Genomic DNA, 21804 nt, shown 5'->3' with positions numbered 1-21804 from the left:
GTTATAATGTTGCCAACAAAATTTGCCTACCTTCGTATGAAACTTGCAAAGGCCAAAAAAAAGGCATGGTATACTTTGTTTACTTCTATCATATCATCCAACATGAAACAATATAATGCCTTGTTTCTTTAAAATAATTTGAAATCCCCCCTATACCCCAAGAACCTATAGAAGCAAAGCAAAGAACAAATTACTACTTGACTTGAATAAGTTACAATTCTTTTGATGCAGACATGGTCAAAGTAAAAAATTGTAAAGGTTGACATCAGGTAGCATGTCAAGACCGCTATAGCAGTCATCAAAGTTGATCTGAATTTCATCTACACTCCTCGCTTTACCACGCAACAATGTCGACGAGGTTTGCAGTTCGGTTGCAGTTATTTCTACGTTGGCATCGGATACAAAATGTTGGGATTCATCGGCAGCAGGCGGGCCATGCGAATAAGTAGCATCCATGGCCAAAGTCATAAGGTCGTTAGATTCTTCATGTTCCGTGTGTTTAAGTTGTTCTATAAGTAACTCTAAACATGTTTCTTCCTCATCTCTAAGTGGGCCTGTAAATGGCATGCCCGTATAGATGTTTTGAGAATCATAGGGTTGATTGTTTGAAGGCTCTGCAGCAGCAACCCTTTCCACCTTTATTACGGAGAAATACTGTTCTCTCGGATGGAAAAAAAGAACCAAAGAGAATTTTAATAATCAATGCTTAGCTAATGATGACAGTAGGATTAAGCAATATAATAAGATTGTATAACATTTATTTTTAATCTCATCAAAATGAATGTTAATCGTTGATTCAAATAGGACCCTAACAACGGAGGGATAAAAATTTCTAACAGATTTTGTCTATATAAGAGTAAAGACCAAGTCCTAGTAGATATAGTCCAGCTCAGCTGCAAAGGAGCCGTTGCTTAGCACCACAAAGCTGCAGTGCTTGTGCCTTCTTATCTGTCTTTTTAAAAAGGTTAGTTAACTAGTTTGTAGTATCATTGGCGACAAGGAAGAAAAACTCACGAGATTTTTGCCTTCATCTTCGTAAAGGATAAGGAAATCTCCAATTCCCAGTCCATTTTGCTTTACAAAATCCACTACCGGAATTGAAAAAAATTTGGCATTATCAACATATAATGAAATTAAGTACTGATAACAAAAAATGAAAGGGGCCGGCAGGTTAGAATGAAATGAAACTATGGGTTACCTGTGTTTTCAAGCACATACATTCTACTCTTATTATTAGACCAGAACCTGTGACATCAATGAGCAAAAAGATTAAACGTTTGTGTGGCAGTAGCATTAATTTGGAAAAGGAATTTAGTGCGGAGCAGTGGTTACTTATATTTGAGGGTCCATGATTGGTGAGAGTATACGTCTTTTAGCACTACTTGGATGCCTTCTTTATCACAAAGAGTTGGAAGATTTAGCTCCGCCTCTCTCTGGATAAAAATTGCAGCTCCACAGTACACGTTAGATAAATGCTTAAAACACTAGTGGCTGTAACGTTTTACGACAGCCGAAAATAGCAAGATAATGATCATTAATGTCAATTATTTATTTGTATTGGTGCATTAGTTCATGACAGCAGATGAAGGAATGGTTGTTGGTTGGCTATTTAGCTCTTTTATTCTTTCAATATTCAATTATCTTTACTGGGGGGGGGGGGTTCAAAAGAAGAATATATGTAACTAGAGAGAGCTGTTCTTGAAAATAACCCATCATGGATCAAGTAAAACCTCACCTTTGGAAGGACAATTCTCCCAAGGGACCCGACATCACTGTTCTTTAGCTCTTTCCTCAGCAACACTCTCAGTCTCTGCAACCCAAGATACGCCCGACATCTTTAATTAACAAGGACAAAGAAAACACCATCTAAATCAAGGATATTGAGTACTTTTTTCAAAATGCACCTTGTTATCTGGTGTGCAGAACATGTATAGATCCCTTTTGGTATCGTTGTTGATATTCACATCATTGTCAGCACCAGAGCTGTTCAGTCTCCTTTTATCCACCTGAGCTGTAGCCCCTGAAGAAGCATTTCTTTGCAAACTAAGGCTTCTTTGGCGTGCCAGCTTTCTCTTAATCCTTGCAGCCTTTGATCCGTAAGGATCCAGCATCCTTCTCTCTTCTGCCATCGAAATCCCGTCTGTTTGCATGAAACATGATCCATGTTGCGCCCCATTACTAGCGATAATCGAACCAAATTCAATTCCATTCTGCCCCAGAAAGAAAGGATACGCTAAAGAATGATCAGTCTGCTCTATGGGATGTCTGTATGGGAGTTGCAGGCTTTGGTAAGGTGCCATAAACTGTGTTGGATGATGAAATTGAGAGTTTGGTGCTGTTGTTATGGGTTTGGAACTGAAGATTTTGGAATTCATTGGTTCATAGATTGAAAACTCTGAATTCTGAGAACAACCCATGTTTGGTTGCCTCAGGATGGTATTGGTGGCTGTGGAGGTGGTGGGGAGAAAAGGCATGTAAGAGTTCTCCATCAGGACAAATGTGCAATGTGATGATGAGCCTAGGGGATTGTAATGCAGGTGGTGATCAGAGAGGGTTGATGAGAGCGTACTTTGTATATGCTCTTGTGTTGTGTTTGCAGTGAGTACAAAGTCTGGTACAAAGAAGGTCGTGGGGATGTAAGATGCTGCCAGTAGGATGAGTCCAGGTGTGAAAAAAGTTTAAGAAACGAGTCAAGTGGTGCAGAGGGGTCTGAATGGAGAGAGAGAAAAGGCCACCAAATTGCGTGTATATATATATATATATAGAGAGAGAGAGAGAGAGAGAGAGTAAAGAAAGTGAAGCAATGTGAGGTTGCCAATGGGCAGCATTGGATGACAGGTGTCCCGCGAAGGCTGGTTTCTGGATGCCCATCTGACCACTGATAGGGCTCGAGAGGGAGTTGGCGCCACCTTTGGTTTAAATGTTGGAATACTCTTGAGCACAAAACACCATGAATCCTGGCCATTCATGGTCCTCTAATTAAGAAACCTCTCTCCCCCAAAGGCTGCATTGAACTAAATGATTGGTGGGTTGGGATTTTAGTTTGAAACTTTGCATTGTTTAAGAGAAAAGATGCTTGAAGTGATAACATTGCTATTCAAGAGTAAATAGCTTCCTCTTAAGTCGGGAGTTGTCCCACAAATCTTGCATATATAAGGTTAAAAGCCACTTGCAGAAATAGCCCGGCATGATACTATGCACTACCTATTCTATGTTTCTTAAACATAGAAGAAATCATGATCTAATTATTATGTTTCCGGTTAAAGGTGTAGTTTGCGAGGGTCTGAAGAGGTTGACAATCTTAAACTCAAAGGGATATAAGCCTCTACCATGAGTGAAGAAGCCATATCTGCTTGCATGAGGGTTGTTCGTTTAACTTCACTGTCCATTAAGCGCTGCCATTAAGACGCCATGTCCGGTTTGCTTGCCATTTTTGCTTGAAAGATCAAAACCAGCCGTTAAGTTCAATCTGTGGAAAAGGAGAATTTTTCTTCTGTTATTTCATGTAAGCAAATGAATGCCAGTGGTTGAAAATCTTATAACATATATCACGAACATCGGCAAAATGGTTTCTTAGCCTCGAACCCTGAGATAACTCGTACACCGGGTAATATTCTTACTCTCCACATTGAAGAAATTTCTTTTCTAATTATGCATATCCATATATGTAATCGAGTATAGAGTCGTACTTTGTTATGATCTTTGCTGATCGTGAGGTCAATAATTGCGAAAATGTACTGAAAAAGAGGTTAAAAATTCCATGTTATCATGATCAATGCTCGGCAAAGAATATGTAAACCACTGATTAGAAATCATATGCCTTTTTAAGATAGAAAGTTAACGCAGGCGTTGGAAACCAGTGCAATTGGGAATCAAGGCAGTGAATGATGAAGAAAGCCATTCAAAATGAGGTGTATATATATATATATATAAAAACAAGCTATGAATATCTACGGCTAAATCAATCTAAAACCTGCAAAGTAACTACATAATAGGCAGATATTGTGCAAGTTCTAAAATACTCAGAAGCTAGACTGCCGACAAAAGGCTGCCAAATAAATGGATGACAATGCTCCCAAACAAGTATGATCCCTCTAGAACCCTGCAAGATGAATGCAAGGAACAGTTGAATCCTTTTTCATCATGAAGGCGGAATATGATATTTTATAATAATTCGAACCAAGTTAATGTTGGTGTCAAAAAGGGGATAGATATTCCCTTCAAGCAAAAGAGAAAAGTAAAGATAAACAACGGCTTCAATCAAACCTGTATATATGTTTTTACCACCTAAAGTAAAAAAAGAAAAGAAAAAAAGAAGAGAGAAAATATATGTATGAAGTATATACCCAAATAGATGAAAGCGGCAGATCATGTGCTTTCTCAAACCCTGTGTTTCTTATCATTGGCTGAATATCTGTGATATTCGAGGACTGCATTTGACTTCTTGGTACATGCCCTCTCATTTTTTCCATTTCTAGTTTTTGTAACAATCAATGTAAGGCTATTTCTTAAGTGGTAAGGGATTGGTGGATTTTTTTTTTTTTTTTTGAATTATGAGAGAAGGATAAACTCCTAAGAATAATGTGACTATTGTGAATCGATCTTAAAGTACCACTGTTGAAGACAATAGCAGTCATAGTCATAGCGGAAAATAGTGAGAGTGGCCAAAACCAAGTAATAATCCAACAGCCCAAAGGAAGAAGACATATTGGCCCATTCCACTCACACTTGAGTCTAACTAAGCACATGGCCTACCCACCTACGTCACAACATCGGAAGTGGGTCCATAGATACTCTCTTAAAATAAAAATAACAAAAATAGAAACCAAAACTTTAAAACACAAAACATAAAAATACGCCAGTGTTTTGTCCTACTGAAGGTGGAGGCCTAGGGGGAGCAGTTGTACTTGTAACCCCCCAAGTCTCGATGGAAGGTCGTCAGCTCCCCCCCCCCCCACTCCGCCATATCTTCGCTTCCATCACGTTATACATATACCAACCTCAAGATTTTCTTTACTGTATATTTACGTGGAAACATGTATACAATCTAAACAAAAGGTAAATGAAACTCTTTCAAAGTATAACCTCGTTTGTCAATAACATTAACCCTCTATGATTTTTCCCAACGAAAACAAGGGAGATTCCAATATAATACTTAAAATTTTAATAAAACAAATATGAAATACAACATAAATCTCTATATTGATGTTAGTCCAGTAATAAAGTAGTTGGTACTATTGTTAGACTTGCCTATTGCAGATGTTTTGTCAGGAATCTCCCTTTAGTAAAGTTGAAATATATCGTGATAGAAATTATGAACTCCGCGTAACAAAAAATGAGATCAATTTCACGAATGAAACTTTCCTATCATCACCAAAGGTTGAGAAACTTAATTCTTAAGTTTTATATATATGAATATTGTATTATATTTATATTTATAATTTTTTTAAAAACCAACAGACAAATGTATTCTACTTACATTAAATTTATAATCTTATATTTTTAAAAAATGAGATCAATTTCAAAATTGAATTTGAGGAAAAAAAAAATAAAAGGCCGTCAAAGTTACCAGCATAATCTTCCGGTGATTCACTAACTGATCACATAAAATAAATAAATAATGCAAAAATATAAAGATTAAATTATAAATATAAATATGAATAGAATAATACTAGTAGAGAATAGAAGACTCAGGAGAGAGAGATCGTTGAGACAGAATTATGAAAGTGGAATGAAAGAGAAAGACATGTGAATTAAGGTGAGGCTGACACCATTGCCGACCGAGAAGCCACCCTTGCTTCGGCCGCGCCGCCTACCTGCCCACTGCTTACTGGTCCATTCCCTATCATATTGTCTCTCTTCTTAAATTCCTTGTCCCTCAATCTCTCTTTTATTAGGGGCAACCCGATGATATTCTTGGGCTGTCACCCAAAAACACTCATTTAAGATCACTGAACCGAGGCTTCGGGTGCCAGGGTGTGACTCTGTGTCCTTTTTTCTTTTTTGTCAATAAAATCTGTTGTGTGTTGGCTTTATCCCTTATTTCTTTCAATTCTAATGACCCTGATGATGATCAACCAGTGTTTTGTCCTGATTCTTTTCTTTGTTTTATGTTACTTACAGGACATGGGTGTTCGACTCAACCTAAACTAACCTTTTTCCTCTTTTAATCGACGACTGTACTTTCACTGAACCAACAAACCTCCCCGTTTCTCTTTCTCTTTCTCCTCCCTTAAAACATCTCTCACTCAGCTCTAGATTGAGTGAGACCTTGCCTTAGTGGACTTTGTCCACGCCCGACACTCGTACAGATTCCCTTGTATTTCACCCTCTCTCGTAAAAGCAGGTCAGCCTCTCCTCAGCTTTCTACACATATTCAAAAGTGTATGTGTATATAAAAAAATTAAATGCACATAATTATTAGTTTATGTGATTTCTCGCTTCTTTTTGGAGATGGAAAATCTGGCCAGATTTTTCGTGGTGTTTTAAGGGGATATTTTTAATAAATTTAGATTCTTGGTTATCGTTTGGTTTTTTCTGGGAAAAAAAAGGTGGAAAAAAGTAATTGAGACTTGGGAAGATCATGGTTTTGTCGAAGTGGGTTGGTAGGTAGGAGATATAGGCATGTAGACAAGGTAACGATCACCGTGGTTTTGTTGTACAGTGGAGATTCTCAAGAGCCAGAGACAGACACGTAGAGATATCATACAGCTCTATATCTGAAACGCCTCTCTATCTCTCTCTCTCTCGCCTTATCACAAAGCCTGCATGCACCAACACCCAAGTAAACCCAAAATCTTGATTCCGTATTAGATTAACGATAAAAGGGATTTGATAAATCAGCATCAGAAACAAGAGTATATAGATACAGTTATGCAGCAAGATAGAGGAGGAAGAGGGAGTGAGCAAGGCATGAAGCAGAGCCAGCAGCAAGATCAAAGGTTGAAGCCGTTGACGGGCGAGAATCAACAGCAGCATCCTCCTCAAAAGTGTCCTCGTTGTGAGTCTCTTAATACAAAGTTTTGTTACTACAACAATTACAGTCTCTCGCAGCCTCGTTATTTCTGCAAGACTTGTAGAAGGTATTGGACTCAAGGTGGAACCCTAAGGAACGTGCCCGTGGGCGGTGGTTGCAGGAAAGGGAAGCGCACAAAGGTTTCATCTTCCGGTGAAAATTCAAGGTCTCAGCCGTTGATACCTCAGCAGCAAGCAGCCCAGCAACACAGCTTGACATCACCGCAAAGTATGATCTCTTCTAATCCTATGATCAGCGTGAGTGCTGCTTTCAGAACAAAGGAATCTGGTAGTTTGGCTTCATCATCTGCTATTCCTTCTGTGGGATCGTATTATCCTGCTGGGTTCATGTCTTCTTTGGCAGCAGTTCAGTCAATGAACCAACCGCAACCTTTTAATCAACCCCTCAATCAGGCTCTAAGTATGGGAGGTGACTTGGGTGGTTCTTCAAATTTGGGTCTTTTGCAGGGATATGGTGTCCCTTCTTTTGGGTCGCAACAGCATCAGCCAAGTCAGCAGACCCAATTCTTTCCAATGGTTGATAGAGATCAAAAGACTGTAAACATGTACCCATCTGATCATGAAAGGTTGATTCAGTCTAGCAGGCTTGCTGCAGGTAATTCTTCTCAGCAGAATTGGCATCAAAGTTTCATCAACAACAGTGACCCTACAGCCTCTGAGGCGGCTTTGTGGAGTATGAACAACAACAGCAGCAGCAGCACAAGCAGCGCTGGCAACACTAACACCAGCAACACTACGGCTGCTTCTTTGAATCCAAATCAATGGCCTGATCTTCCAGGTTATGGTGCTCCTCCATAGGATTCTTTTGCCAGCCATTGTTGTAAGCGTCCAAAGGTAGACTGCTTAATAACTCTAAAAATGGAATTCGTTTTTCTCTCTTAGTATACAAAAAACTATTGAGCTTTGAGCCTCACATATCCAAAATCGTATCATCTATTGTCTGTCCAGCTGCTGCTGTTGGGTTGGTTTTAATCTGGTTCAACTGGAGCGAATCTTGTAATGCGGGTATTGCTTCCTGTAAATGAAAGAACAGTACGGCAAATAGCCATTTGTTTTTGTCTTTTTCTTCCTAATGTTATACAGATTCTGGGTTGTGTTTTTACTTGAAGCTTTTAGTATTCTTGGGGAAGGGAACAACCTTTGAGTTGGGTTTTGTTGATGTTTTTTTCTTTTTATCCTTTTTTTTATATTATAATAAGGGGAACTATATAGTTTTCAATTTCATGTTTGATCAAGGTTCTTTTCTTCTTCCGTATTAGTTTCCATTCCATTCAGAAACTAATGAAATTAGCATATAATAATTTGCAGTAAAGTAGGGTTTATTTTTTTGCATTGGAAACAAGATAAAACCGAATCGGCAAATAAAGAGGTGATGGATATGGTGGAGCTGATGCTGTCTTTTGTGAAAGTAGTTAAACTTGAAACTAAGATGGTTTGGTCTTTAGTGCATGAGGATGTTGGTGGCTGAGACTTAACCATTCGTAATCGCTTTTAACAATTCCTATTACCATCTCTCACTCACTCAGTTACATCACCTGCATGATTTTGTTTCATAACATGGACAAAAACATTATGTGTATATATATGGTACGGGGTTGAAATTGTCAATTTTGATATCATCATTATCATCATCAACAGTCATATATATGGTGGGAGTTGGTGGAGTCTCGAAATAAGATGAGAAGGTGAAGCACTTTTGAAGTGGGGTTATTTTGATATTTTTAACGTTTGACCTTCCCCAATCACTGAAACTAATTTATTCAATGAAGAAAACAGTGGGATAATAAGATAGAAAATGATGATTAAATGAACGAACCGATATGTAGGAGGCGTGGAACTGGGTATTTGTGGTTTCCGAGTAAACCAAATCTTTGATCTGCCATTAGATCTCTGTTCAGAGAATATAACTATATAATATATCAATATAGTGGACAGATATTTGTCATGCCCTATGCCTTAGTCGCTGCCGTACACCACACCACCATTTAAAGATTTAAGGCTTTTTTAATTTTAATATTAGAAAGAGAATTTAAATCGTCAGTCTCGATAGCACAAAAATAATAATATGAATAATGCTATAAAAATACTTTCTACCCAAAAAAATGTTGTTATACTAAATTTTAGTAATATAAAAAAAATAATGGTGGATTTAGATGGACAGTGCAGTATAATGTGTTTAATTTACTTTTTGTTTAATATTAGAGTATCTAATCTATTTTTACACTAATCATAAGTAAATACATCGTCTATCCAAACTCACCCTAAGCCAGTCCATAACTAAATTCTAGGTTGTCAAAGCTTTTCCCATTAGTTTAAATTAATTTTGGGGAACTATACTCATACATATTTGAGTTAACCACCATCTCCATTGAAATTGAAAAAGAAGACCATATATTAGTATTACTAGGCTTAGTTCATTTATAATTCAGGCTAAATACAAAAGATACCAAAGTCTCATATAGTAATATTTTGGGATATACTTTTTTGTATTTGAATTTATTTTTATCGTTTAAATTTGTACTTATATTTTTATACCCGTATTGGTATTCAAAATTGATTTTTTTAATTCTGATTAAATTAGATTATATGAATCAGTCAAGTTTTTACACATAATAGATACATTAAGTGATGATGGGGCATGTGTCATGTGACTGAACTTGATTGGTCAATGTCACCCAATTTTAACCGAATGAAAACTAAAATAACAATTTAAACATCTAAATTAAACTCAAATAATAAACAATAAATTTATCCTATAATTCATAAACTCTTTCTATAATTTCAAACTCTTAAATTGAAAATGTTACTAACTTTAAAAGTGTTCGAATCTATTAATCGATTTCAACCAAATAATTCATTGATTTTTGTAGATTTTATCCAAACTATTGAAATATCATAAACTTGGCTTCGGGTCAAAGACATTCATTAAAATGTAATTATTAATTGTTTTCACCGTTTAGATTATACGTGTTCCCAAGTTATTGGTCGAAGTCTCAATAATGTTGTTAATTTACCGAATTAGTAAAAAAATATTTTATTTAAATTTAATAATAACTTTATGTAAATATTAACATAATATCTTTAAACGTCAAATCTAACAAATTGAATTTTATAAGCATCGGAAAACAATTAAACTTAATCAATTTCTTAACGGAAGGAACAGCCTCTCCACCGCGACATGATCACTAAGCTTACATGGGAGTTTCTAGTTGAATCATCATCATCATCATCTCGTTTTTGACTGTGATGACTCTTTCCTTTTTCTTTTTTTTTTATTGTCATAATGTGCAATTTAGTTAATGAAGGTGTACGTGTGAAAGTATTTCTTGCTTGATCTCCTTTTTCTTCTTTTATTTTATTTTTCGATCTCTTTCATATATTTTTGCGATTTTTATTAAAATCTTGTAATTATCTTTTTTAATAGTATTATTTTCAAAATTTAAAATCGAAATTTTCTATTAGAAGTATAATATATTTTATTATTATACATCTAAATTTTAACCATTTCAATCACCGTTGATATTTACAAATTATCATTAAATTATAACTTTTCTAATTACCCTGTAGCATTGTAACATCCAAGTTCTCCTATTATCTGCATGCTTTTATTAATGTGTCATTGGTAATATAGTCCTTTTCGTAGTAGACATTTCACGTCGAAGATCATAGGAGGATCCGTAAGAAACTTTCCATAGTGGGCATTGGGCTGCTAACTTCGCAGTTCATTCGATATGACAAAAGGTAATTTCATGACATGGCTGAGAAAATGAAAGAGAGAGACAGAGAGGGAGAGAATATCAAAATTTTTTTTTACTTCGCTTTGCTGTTTTTGCAAAAAAAAAAAAAAAGGTTGGTGAGAAATGCATGGAAGAACAATCCAGTGTCTAGCTTTAACACCGCGTCAACATTTGAATGATATTGTTGGGTGATGGCCGCTACTTCTGTCCCTTAGGTTTAGGGTCCAAATTTATTATTTTAATTTTAGTTTTGAACAGCTACCCATCCTATATATGTATACTGTAAGCATGCATCAGTGGGTTACTCCACTTCCGATGAAACATCCAATCGATATGGGGACTGAGAAGGCCCCATTCATCCATCATTTGGTCAAGTCGGTTGTGTTGTTCCAACTTATAATTCCAGGACAAATGGTCTTTGTGGACTATACCCTTACCCTTTACCTTTTCCTTGTGAATTTTATCATCATCATCATCATCATTTTGGTCAGCAATCAGCTCGCTATGTCCTAGTCTTTCGCTATCTTTACTGATAAAAGAAAAAGATGGGGCAATGTCATTGCCACTTTCACTAATCACTACACTGCACTACTTAATCTCTTCATATTCGTATGTACCTACATTTTTATTTATTTTTGGTAAAACGTAATTATCTGGTATGCATTATGACAACTATTTAACAAATTATTGAAAGACTATCCAAAGTAAATAGTTTGAGTGGATTTGAAATACATTCTCACCCTCATCTATATCCACGTGTTTACGCATCATCTTTAACATAATTATTGTTTACATGCTTTTAGATTTTGATTAATCCGGTGGGACTTTTAAGAATACTATATTATATCACAAGGAAACAATAAAAGCACAATTCTTTTTCACATAAGTATAGATGAAAATGAAATTACGGAACAAGTAAAAATTTATTGTATTAATTGCAAGTACAAAATTCAAGTTAATGCAAATTTTTTTTATGACATACTTTTGGCTTGGAAAATTATTCACCTTTTCTTTTTGTTTTGTCGTTATTCTTATTTCTATTTATAACAGTCAAATCTTCAAATCGATAAAAAATACAATTAAACACGCTTAAATTTATATCCTTTTATCTTATCATCGACTAAATTCAAGCAACGTGTTTTACCATTATTTTTTATATATATCATTTAAATCATAAAAATATAATTAAACACATTTAAATTTATATTTTTTATCATATCATTTGAATTGAGTTCAAGTAACGTGCTTTACCAAGTTGATTAAGAAATGTACTTAAAATGGAGATTATGTTGTAAAATCTATAGGAAGCTTTGATTCGATTATAAGAAAGATTTATTTAGTCAAAATTGAAGTCGAAATGAAAACCACCATACATCACCCATAATGTATTACGTAATTAGTAATGGGGCAACATATAAATCGAGATGAGAGTTAAATTGAGATAATATTGGGTGGAATTTTTGTTGCCCCCACATCCTATCCTAATCTGACTGACCTAAACCCTTTGCCTCCATCAACCCAACTAATTAACCCCTTATTCCCACTTGTCTCGCTCTGGTTTTCTTATAAACTTTTGGTATTTTCTTATGGAATAATCAATTTATCATCTTTTAATCCTTACACTATCTGTAATTATTGATCTATTAATCTTTATAACTTAATTTGATTAATTTTGATTTTTTGCTTTCTAAATTTTGAAATTTCAGCCCAATAATTATTAAATCCATTAATTAAAATGGTGTGATTTTTATGCAAGTTTTATGTGAAAATAACATGTTAATATTACATTAACATGTGATAAAATGTTTGTTGCATAAGATTTTGAAAATAGCAAAATTTAACTTAACAACGAAATTAACAGAGATCTTGTTTGGATAAGATTGAAAATTCAAAAATAAAAAATACAAATAATTGATCAAATTAAAATATAAGGACTGAGTCGGCAACTTAAGAAATAGCAAAATCACCTCTTTAAAGTATGAATTTTATCCTTTTTTGTTATGTAATTCCTACTCGATCTACTATCCAGTACTATTGAATAACAAAATCAACAGCATAATATGTTGTAGTAGTTTCTTCCTTTATCACCTTTTTATTATTATTAGTATCACCATATTTAGTAAGAGATTATATAAATTTGTCTAGAGGCCTTTTCATCCACCTTCATTATTTGGATGAAATTTCTCTTATTTTGTTAACTTTAGACGGAAGCAAAAGTCTTTTTTTCCTTAAATGAAGGATCAAGCGATATAACTTATCAAAGAAGTATTAAAGTGAAGAGTACCGTAACATGAGGCTGGTCCATGCATGCACATGCACCATCCCCCCCACAGAGAAAAAATAAATGAAATCAATGAGTAATTTCTTTACACCCCAGAGTCACAAACATGAGGCAGAGGACTATGTATAACAAATTAACAGTCATAAATTACAATAGTCGTAGGACTTCAAGCATTGAATGGTCAATTTTCCTTAAAAATTCGTACTAGAAAATATTATTCTCATTGAAAAAAATAATAATAAAAAATAAAAAAAGTTCAAATTCGCCCACATGAAATTCATTTTTAAAGAACCCCTTTTCTGTGTAAGAGTACAACAAAGTCTATAATCCTTGTCAACATTTTGAAGAAAAGGTTGGCTGAAAATCTCCAACAAAAATTCATAAATCTCTTTTGCAGTAGCTTGGAAATGAAGGGTTGAAGCCATAATGTACCCTATACCACCCCCAAAATCACACGCATTCACTGGTTATACAAATACATTCTGTCAAAGTTGGGTAGAAATGGGTATTGAGATCAGCAAAAGTTTCTCCCCCACACATATATACATTATATATATTTTCAACCGCTCATGTTTTTTCCTAGTATTGGGCTACTTGTCGTCTTCCCTATGGCTTCCAAAAGAATGATTTGGTCAGCCTTGCAATACAGTATCTGACAAGTTAAAAATTAAATAATTACTATATGGTAATGTAGTTGGTGGTTTTAGAAGCTTTTGATTAAGACTGATTTTGTTTTCTGTTATTTAATAAATAACATTTTTGAGCTCTCATTGTCAATTAAAATATTGAGTAAGATCCTTGGTCGAACTGTCTTCTACTAATTATGTCAGATGATGGAAATTTGTTACAAACTATTGAGTCATTTACAAAGATGACTTAAGCCTCTAAGCTTTTTTGAATGGTCAAAAAGATGATAAAATTTAGGCCGCAGAGAAATAATTGGAATACAGAGTTGCAACTTTTTCCCATTTTCACAAAATGTATCAAGATTGGGCCTAGCTCGCAGATGAATTATACATTTATTTTTAAAAAGCCCATATTTGACCGGGAAAAGAAAACCCAAGAAGGGAATATGGTATTTTTATTTGCATTGATTTCTCAGCATAAAATCCTCACTGTTTATTTGAGCAAAATATCCATGAGGCCAGCACCGATAAATCCATGTTTAGGTTTTTATCTCCAAGATAACAACATGCGTTCTCATTGGAAGCGTACTGCATTCAATATTGACCGATAATATTGTCTAGAATTCATCCTAATCTTCTATTATTTTTTATAACTGGTTGTGCTTTAAGTAATTGGTTCCCAAGGGTAACATGAAATTAATGCAGAGATATTGAGCTCAACCCCAAACAGGTAGCTACCTTTTCTCTCATGGATAATAGATCATGGTTTTGTCACTCCATGGATAATAAATCTAAGATTGAAATAATACATTAATTTAAGGTGATAATTATGAGTAGGAAGTTGGTCCCCCCAGACAATATTCAAAACGCCCCACTACACCTCACTTAACCTACAACTTCATTGCTTTCGAAAAAACAAAAGAAAAAAAAAAGCTACAAGTTCATAAATGAAAGCACTATGACAAAGTGAGAGCTTTGTGGCAGCTGCAGCATTGCCTTATTATTTTCCTAGAGACTATATATCTGGTCTACTTAGCCGAATATAATGCAGTAGATCAAAATGAGCCTAGGTTTCCCTCACATGCAAATATCTGTGGGGTTTCGAGAGTGAACCAACTGCAGAAGTGAAGAACATGTTGGTCAGTCAAGGTTCCAATCTCCTTTTATCGCTTTGGGTTAATACACCATTTGGGCTTTTCAATTTTGTATTTAAGTTTTTTTAATCTTAATTTAGTACTTTGACTTTAATATTCAATTAGGTACCCAAATCAAATGACGTTATATGACCAAATGAATGTTTGACAAATGTGTTCTAGTAAAAAACATATGTATTTAATTGAGACAAAAAAAAAGCTCATGTACCAAAAAACTCAAATGTTTAACTGGGACAAAAACATAACTTAAGCATCAAATTAAAAAACTTAAGTATTAAAATGAACATTGAAGCCAAACTCAAATACCAAATAATATATTAATCCTATAAACATATATTTTTGTTTTGATACTAATATATTTTAGAGCTGGTGTATTTAAATATGTGTCATTCCATATTTATAGATTTTGTTGAAATATTATATGTATTGATTTTAATATACCATATTACATATATGCAAATGTTCCTCAGCTATATATATGTAAATATAATTTTTAAAATAATATAATTTAATGATTATATTTTATTTTTAAATATGATTATAAGAATACAAAAATAATTAAAACAATAGACGTAGAGCGACATAAAAACAACCCTACACTGTCAAAGGACATTAAAAACTTGGACCTAAACAAAAAAGAGGTTAGTGCACACCAATTTAAACCGGAAGCGACGGTCTATTATCAAATGCAAATAACAACCTTTAATTTGGGGTGGTGGTTTCCCCCATCAACTGATCGTTAGTTCTGCAACAGGATTCTTGCATTTGGATACTAAACACGAAGCTGATGTGAGGTTTGAAAAAGTTAATAATTTTGATAACTAGCTCAAATGGTATTTTTTTAATTTAAGATATAACATTATTGCTATAATTAATAGAAAGTATGTTAAGATGTTCATTAGCAAAATCCCACAAGGATTTTTGGATTTCTAATATTGATAGAGTGGTGCATTAATGCAATTATGCATTCATAATTCCATTACAACCTTAAAATCAAACTAGTAATAATGAAGTGATTAGGTCAACTATTACCAGTACCATTACTTTTCTTCGGCATGCTAATCAGGATCTACAAGCACTCATATGAGGTGTTGAGAATCTTACAGACTATTGATTTTTTTGCAGCTTTTAAAAGTGCATACAGGGTTTGGACTCCAAGACACAAAACTATTTTTTTTTATAAGGTAGTAAAGTTATATATTTTCATCATATTAACAACGTTTAAACCCTAGTTATAAGGTGTTAACAAGGAACTTCATCATTGCTACAGTTAATTATATAATTTGGATTTTAGTTTTCTTTTAAGTCCAATAATTTAAAAGATCAAATGGTCAAGACCTAAGGTTTAAGTCCTACCAACATCATGATCAAAATCTTCCAAACAACATTTCATGATTTGATATAATTATTGGTTTGAATGGTGATATTTAGATAAAATCTTATCAAATTTGGTAATAATGTGTATATATACTAATACAAAATACTTCAATAATACAATGAAATCAATGGTGCAAATATAAACAAATATTAGTTGCAATGTAATATATATTCATATCCAAACTTTGAAGATGAAAGTATTCATATACCTACAATGAACATGGAGATGAATCTGGAGGTGCAGTGTCAAACTTGAAAGATGACAGAATTACCTCAAAACCGGAAAATTCCTTTTCTTAAGAGAAAAAGGGGGGAGGGGGCAAGGTATAACTATAACCAAAAGTAAATCTAGCACTTACATAATAATCATAATTAGGAGTAATAACTATTGAATTCCTTAGCCATATATATATATATATAAAGGTCCCCATATATATCTTTCCCTTTCTCTGGTTAAAGCTTAACACAAATTTTGCACGCAGAGAGAGAGAGAGAGAGAGAGAGAGAGAGAGAGAGAGAGAGAGAGAGAGAGAAAGTGGGGAGGGTGGAAATGGTGTTTTCATTGGGATGCATCCAAGCTGCTAAAATCCAACAGTGGACCTAATCTCCTTCGCACAGTTACTCTCTATCCCAAACTCCCTGCCATAACTCAACTCTTTCTTATTGTCTCTACCTCTCCCTTTCACTCTAAACCAGCCCATGCACTAACGCCACCCTACTAAATTCCAATCCCTTCCTAGTTCAATTACCTTAATGAATCCATCACGTTTTACATTAATTAATGCAACCTACTTTAAAACAGTGACATTCATACGTACATGTGTATATACATACATTATTCAAGAAGGTTTAAAGATGTAATAAAACTTTTCTTGTTTCCAAAAGCAAACAGAAGTTCATATATGTATTGGAACTCTAAACAGACCATAATAATAAGAGCGCCAAATTGCAGTTTGCAGGTACAAATCTCCCTCTCCATCTATACCATTAAATTATACCCCCCACCCCCCAAAACCACAAAATGTAGACATAAAATAACAGTGGGAAAAATAATTAGCTCCTCAATCCTCATTCTCATCTTTAATCGAGGACTGAAACATGTAGTACCCTAAAAACCCAACCTCATAAGTCATGCAATATATACACATACAAAATAGAATCCAAACTTACTGGGTTAAAAAGTTTGCAGCATGATGGAGCTAAAGCCTATCTCTTCAACACTGCAGCTTTCAGATGAGTGATGAGTGATGAAGGAGATGATACCCATCAGTGATGAGATGAAGAGGATCCGAGGTTCCTCTCAGCGCAAATAGGGACTTCTCAACCTTTGATTAATAAAACTTTAGGCTGAATTCTTGCAGCTGACATGATCCATCCGATCCAATCTTCTCCCATCCATGCTTCAATACTCAACTTTTATTTATTACAGTTTCCTTTTTTTGTTTTCAATCCCACCCCCACTATGACTGTAGAATCCATTACCGACAGTAGTAATCAACCGAAGCTAAGCACCTATAACCCCAAAATAATTTTTTTTTTTAAAACCCAAGAACGAGGGAGACAATTTGAAGAAAAACAGTAGTCTAGTTTGCTAGATCAGAGAAGTGACTGAGGACTCAAAGTTTGCCGGATCATTCCAAGCACCGACACTTGTTGTGCTCCAATAATCCGTAGGATCAGATAAACCCATTTGATCGAGCTGATTCTGGCATGGTACATTCCAATCCATTCTGCTTTGCGCTTCTTCAACTTTGATATCTTTCATGGTTACCCCATTTTCACCGTTACCTGTCATTTGAAGGTCTTGGAAAGGTGATAAGGCTTGCAATTGGTTAGGCAGTTGAGTATTTTTGACACCACCATTCATGAATTTGTGTTGGTAAAGTGTAGAAGCTAACAAAGAAGCAATTGTTGGTGTCGTGGTGGTGCTAGAAGATCCAAAGATATTGGAATAGCTTGGAAGGAGTGGATTTGAAGTCACCACATCCTGGATTTGCTTAGTCGGGTTAGTGTTAAAACCATTTCGATAATCACCATCCCCAGTATCACTAGACACTATCCCAGAAGAAAACCCTAATCCCAGAGCGTTCAAATCAGGCTGGAGATCATAACCAGTGACTGTTTCCGCACCCAAAACTCTTGAACTGAACCGAGGAAATGGAAGATTTATATCAGATGGGTTATTAGCTAACCCATAAAACAAAGGGTTGATATGATGACTTGAGGTTGAAGAAACATCCATCTGAGGTTGAGATGGAGTGTTAGCAATATTTGCACCAGATGTTGGAGAAGCACCACCGGTAGCTGAAGCCGCCGGCCTCTTCACACGCTTGTTCTTCCTACATCCACCACCCACCGGAACGTTCCTTAAAGTTCCACCTCGAGTCCAATAACGCTTACAAGCCTTGCAAAAGTGTCTTGGCTGCGACAAGCTGTAGTTGTTGTAGTAGCAGAACTTGGTGTTGGAAGAATCACAACGAGGACACTTGAGGACTTGCTGCTGTTGTTGCTGTTCATGGCTTGGTTTCTCCATAAGCCTAGCTGTTGACGCCATCAAATCTTTCTCATCTATATGATCCTGCAACCAAAGAGATGCATGGCCAAAAAGAGGAAAGAAATGAAAAAAGAAAAAGAGAGAGAAAAAAATGAGTTAAAAGAGTGTTCTTAGAGTAAAATAGCAACACAACATAGATATTCTCTTCCAAAAGCAAACCAACAAAAATGGGGTCATGTTTTGTCGAATAATTGCTTGAGAGAGAGAGAGAGAGAGAGAGTACTGAAAATTAAACCTGTGGCCATTGATTAGCAGTTGAAGAGATAATCATCTTCTCGCAGTTACTCAACAATTTTCTTGTATTAAGGGAATCGTTGAAAACAAAGAGTAAACAGACAAAGAGCAGGTGGCGACGGGAGTATTTGTTTGATGGGCCTCAAATCTTTACCATGGCTGACAAGAGTACCGTACCGTCATTTATGTTATAAGCATTACAAAGGAATTCTTTTTAATTAATATTTTATTTTGTTAATCAATTTTTCACGTGATAGATCTGGTGTATAATTAATTAATTAAAATTTTAAGATTAAAAAATTGGAACAAAGAATATATGTATGGGGAGAAAAATACTCAAAATCCAAGAAGACAGAGAGGTAAAGCGGCAGAAGAGATGAATCTTGAAAAGCAACGAGAACATTTAACATGAGAGTTCTAGATCAGTAGATCCGGAAATTATCTTTGTTTTTTATAAATAATTTATGGTAGATAAATTTAATAAATCCAATAATTATTTTGAAAGTACTTTTATGATTTTATATAAAATTTAGACTCAAAAGAATTGTATGAAATATACACGTTACATTATCCTGTATTTTTTTGTTAATTGTTTAATGTTATTTCAACATTTTTTTCATATAATTAATACATCATTTTGAAAAAAAATTATCCTTGACCATGAACCCTGAACCTCCAAACCTCGACCCTCAACCCTAAATCCTAAGTCTAACGTTTAGGATTTGAGGTTTGAAGTTCAATGTCTAATGTTTAAGATCTAAGGTTTCAGGGTTTAAGGGTTAGGGTTCAAAGTCCAAGTTAAAAATTTTGCCAAAATGATGTATCAATAATATAGAAAATGATGCTGAAATGACATTAAATAATATTTGGTAAGAGATACAAGATGATGTGGCCTCTCTGTTTCATACAATCTTTTTCTAAACATTACTACTGTAACATCCCTTTTTTTATTAGTGTCGGGACCACAATTTCGACTAGTAAGTCAATGTTTTATTATTTATTTAATATTTATAGAGTCCCAATAATGTCGTATTAAAGTTCGGTTAAGAAATTTTAACGTTTAAATAGTTAATTAAGTAAAATGATTAAATTGTAAAAATTAAAAAGTTAATTGCTATTAGTAAAATGGGTTCAATAGCTTTAGAATTTGATTTTTGTGGCCTTAAATGGTAATTAGACCACCATTAATTGTTATGGACGGTTATGGGTTAGAATTTGTTAACTTTTGATGTTAATAAAAAGGGTAAAATAATAAAATAATAAATAAATGACAATGAAACAAAACAAGATGGAAAAATCCTTCATCTTCATCTTTCTTCCATCTTTCTAACCGAAAACACCATTGAAGAGCTAGGGAAACTTTCGGCCAAGCTTAGTTGTGCATGCATTGTATGTATTTGACTGCCATTTTTAATGATTTTTATGTTTTTAAGATCGTATTAGCTTAATCTAGTTAATCCGAGGTTTAATTTGTGAAATTGTTAAAAATTTTAGATTATGCCATTAATGATTTTCAAGTGTTTTGAAGTTTGATGATCGATTATTAAGCTTGATTATTAAATAGGACTATTTTGTAAAGTGATTTTTAGTGATTTTGATGTTTTAAGGATTTAAATGTTAAATTTGTAAATTCTCATGAAAATATTGTAAAATAGTAAAAAAATATGGGTTGTTCTTGGGTTATAGGAAAATCGGCTAGCTTGATTTAAGATTAATTATGTTCAATTTGATAGTGTCGAGTTTAAGGACTAAATTGTATAAAAAGTAAAGTTAAGGGTAAAATTATAAATGTGACAAAAGACTTAAATGCATAAATTGATTATTTATTTGGTTTGAGTTGAGTTGATTTAATTAAATTAAATTATACTTTAGATCAAGAATTTCAACGAGTGGAGGACATAAGGGAAAAGAAAATTATCAATTAGTCCCTAATAGTTGAATCACTTGACAAGTTCATACTACATTTTAAGGTTACAATTTGTTATTAAATATTGTTAATTATACATATATATTGCTAAAATTGAAAATCAAACTTTATAGTAATAAAATTATATTTCTGAAATATTTCCAATGGGATGAGTAAAAGTATCATATACAGATGATTCCTGTTTTTGATCGAGCTCCAGCATTTTTTGCGGACTCAGATATACATATGACACAGATTTAGCCTGGACTGGTAATCTGTTGTCATTTTAAAGGTTTAGTCTGGACTGGTAACCTAACATATATACATAGCCCTGGTGGGGCTAGATTTCTTCGGTGTTGTCATTGGTTTAGCTCGAACAAGTAACCTGACACATATATCTATGTACCAGATTAACTCATATGAGTTTTATCTGTTTTCTAGACTTGTATATTGAATTCTTTTACGAAGTTCCAACGAAAAGCTACTGAATATACAATGTTAAATGGTTTTAGAAATGTGAACATAATTTGAATTCTGAGTATCCCTATATTTATTGGTTATTGACTTGGAGTTGTTGATTCGTGCTGTGATATGGTTATCACTTGAATGGTTATATGCAATTAGCAATTAAATGTGTATGGTAAGTTAGTGAATTGAAATGTATGAATCTATTAAGTATTTTTATACTTATTTCTGTTATTATTTTCTGTAGATTTTGAATACGTGAAGTGTGTCGATTGGATCAGCGAAGCTCACACCCATCATTATCTAACATCGGTAGATTTTGAAGTCTTGTAATGTGGTTAATTGTGGCATGTATATATGATGCTAATTTTGCAAATGTTTAGGCATGTTTTAGTACTTTGGTTGTAAATATACTTTTTTACAAAGTTAGTACAT

At 34.2% G+C, this 21804-nt stretch overlaps 3 protein-coding genes across 5 annotated transcripts; 1 reads left to right on the top strand and 2 right to left on the bottom strand.

Annotated features, from left to right (window-relative positions):
* Positions 1-113: 113 nt before the first annotated feature.
* Positions 114-2554, bottom strand: LOC105769366 (B3 domain-containing transcription factor LEC2). Its single transcript, XM_012589959.2, has 6 exons — positions 1905-2554; positions 1736-1810; positions 1333-1433; positions 1199-1245; positions 1015-1088; positions 114-654 (listed from the first exon to the last, which is right to left on the bottom strand). The coding sequence occupies exons 1-6, from the start codon at positions 2487-2489 to the stop codon at positions 238-240; spliced, it is 1299 nt and encodes a 432-aa protein (XP_012445413.1). The 5' UTR covers positions 2490-2554; the 3' UTR covers positions 114-237.
* Positions 2555-5689: 3135 nt separating this feature from the next.
* On the top strand, positions 5690-8259 carry LOC105770893 (dof zinc finger protein DOF1.2). 3 transcript variants are annotated; one of them, XM_012592253.2, is made up of 2 exons: positions 5690-5976; positions 6124-8259. In XM_012592253.2, the coding sequence occupies exon 2, from the start codon at positions 6874-6876 to the stop codon at positions 7831-7833; it is 960 nt and encodes a 319-aa protein (XP_012447707.1). In that variant the 5' UTR covers positions 5690-5976; positions 6124-6873; the 3' UTR covers positions 7834-8259. The 3 variants fall into 3 exon arrangements, with proteins under 3 accessions (XP_012447707.1, XP_012447709.1, XP_012447710.1); XM_012592255.2 differs by having other exon boundaries at positions 5690-6346; positions 6665-8259; XM_012592256.2 differs by having other exon boundaries at positions 5690-7869; positions 7984-8259.
* An 8807-nt stretch (positions 8260-17066) lies between these two features.
* Positions 17067-19157, bottom strand: LOC105770019 (dof zinc finger protein DOF1.4). Its single transcript, XM_012591051.2, has 2 exons — positions 19000-19157; positions 17067-18788 (listed from the first exon to the last, which is right to left on the bottom strand). Exons 1-2 carry the CDS (start codon positions 19033-19035, stop codon positions 17802-17804), a joined length of 1023 nt encoding a protein of 340 aa, XP_012446505.1. The 5' UTR covers positions 19036-19157; the 3' UTR covers positions 17067-17801.
* Positions 19158-21804: the final 2647 nt, after the last annotated feature.

The sequence above is a fragment of the Gossypium raimondii genome, chromosome 5, assembly GCF_025698545.1.
Source record: "Gossypium raimondii isolate GPD5lz chromosome 5, ASM2569854v1, whole genome shotgun sequence".
Classification (NCBI taxonomy): domain Eukaryota; kingdom Viridiplantae; phylum Streptophyta; class Magnoliopsida; order Malvales; family Malvaceae; genus Gossypium; species Gossypium raimondii.
The sequence above is the reverse complement of the archived record's forward strand: the minus strand, read 5'-3'. Positions and strand labels throughout refer to the sequence as shown.

Excerpts from the sequence above, each read along its gene's own strand:
- LOC105769366 (XM_012589959.2), bottom strand. The coding sequence starts at position 2,489 with ATGGAGAACTCTTACATGCCTTTTCTCCCCACCACCTCCACAGCCACC. Across the intron at positions 1,811-1,904 it reads TCTGCACACCAGATAACAAG|AGACTGAGAGTGTTGCTGAG; the intron begins GTGCATTTTGAA and ends CTTGGGTTGCAG. Across the intron at positions 655-1,014 it reads AAGATGAAGGCAAAAATCTC|TATTTCTCCGTAATAAAGGT; the intron begins GTGAGTTTTTCT and ends CCGAGAGAACAG.
- LOC105770893 (XM_012592253.2), top strand. The coding sequence starts at position 6,874 with ATGCAGCAAGATAGAGGAGGAAGAGGGAGTGAGCAAGGCATGAAGCAG.
- LOC105770019 (XM_012591051.2), bottom strand. The coding sequence starts at position 19,035 with ATGATTATCTCTTCAACTGCTAATCAATGGCCACAG. Across the intron at positions 18,789-18,999 it reads CTGCTAATCAATGGCCACAG|GATCATATAGATGAGAAAGA; the intron begins GTTTAATTTTCA and ends CTTTGGTTGCAG.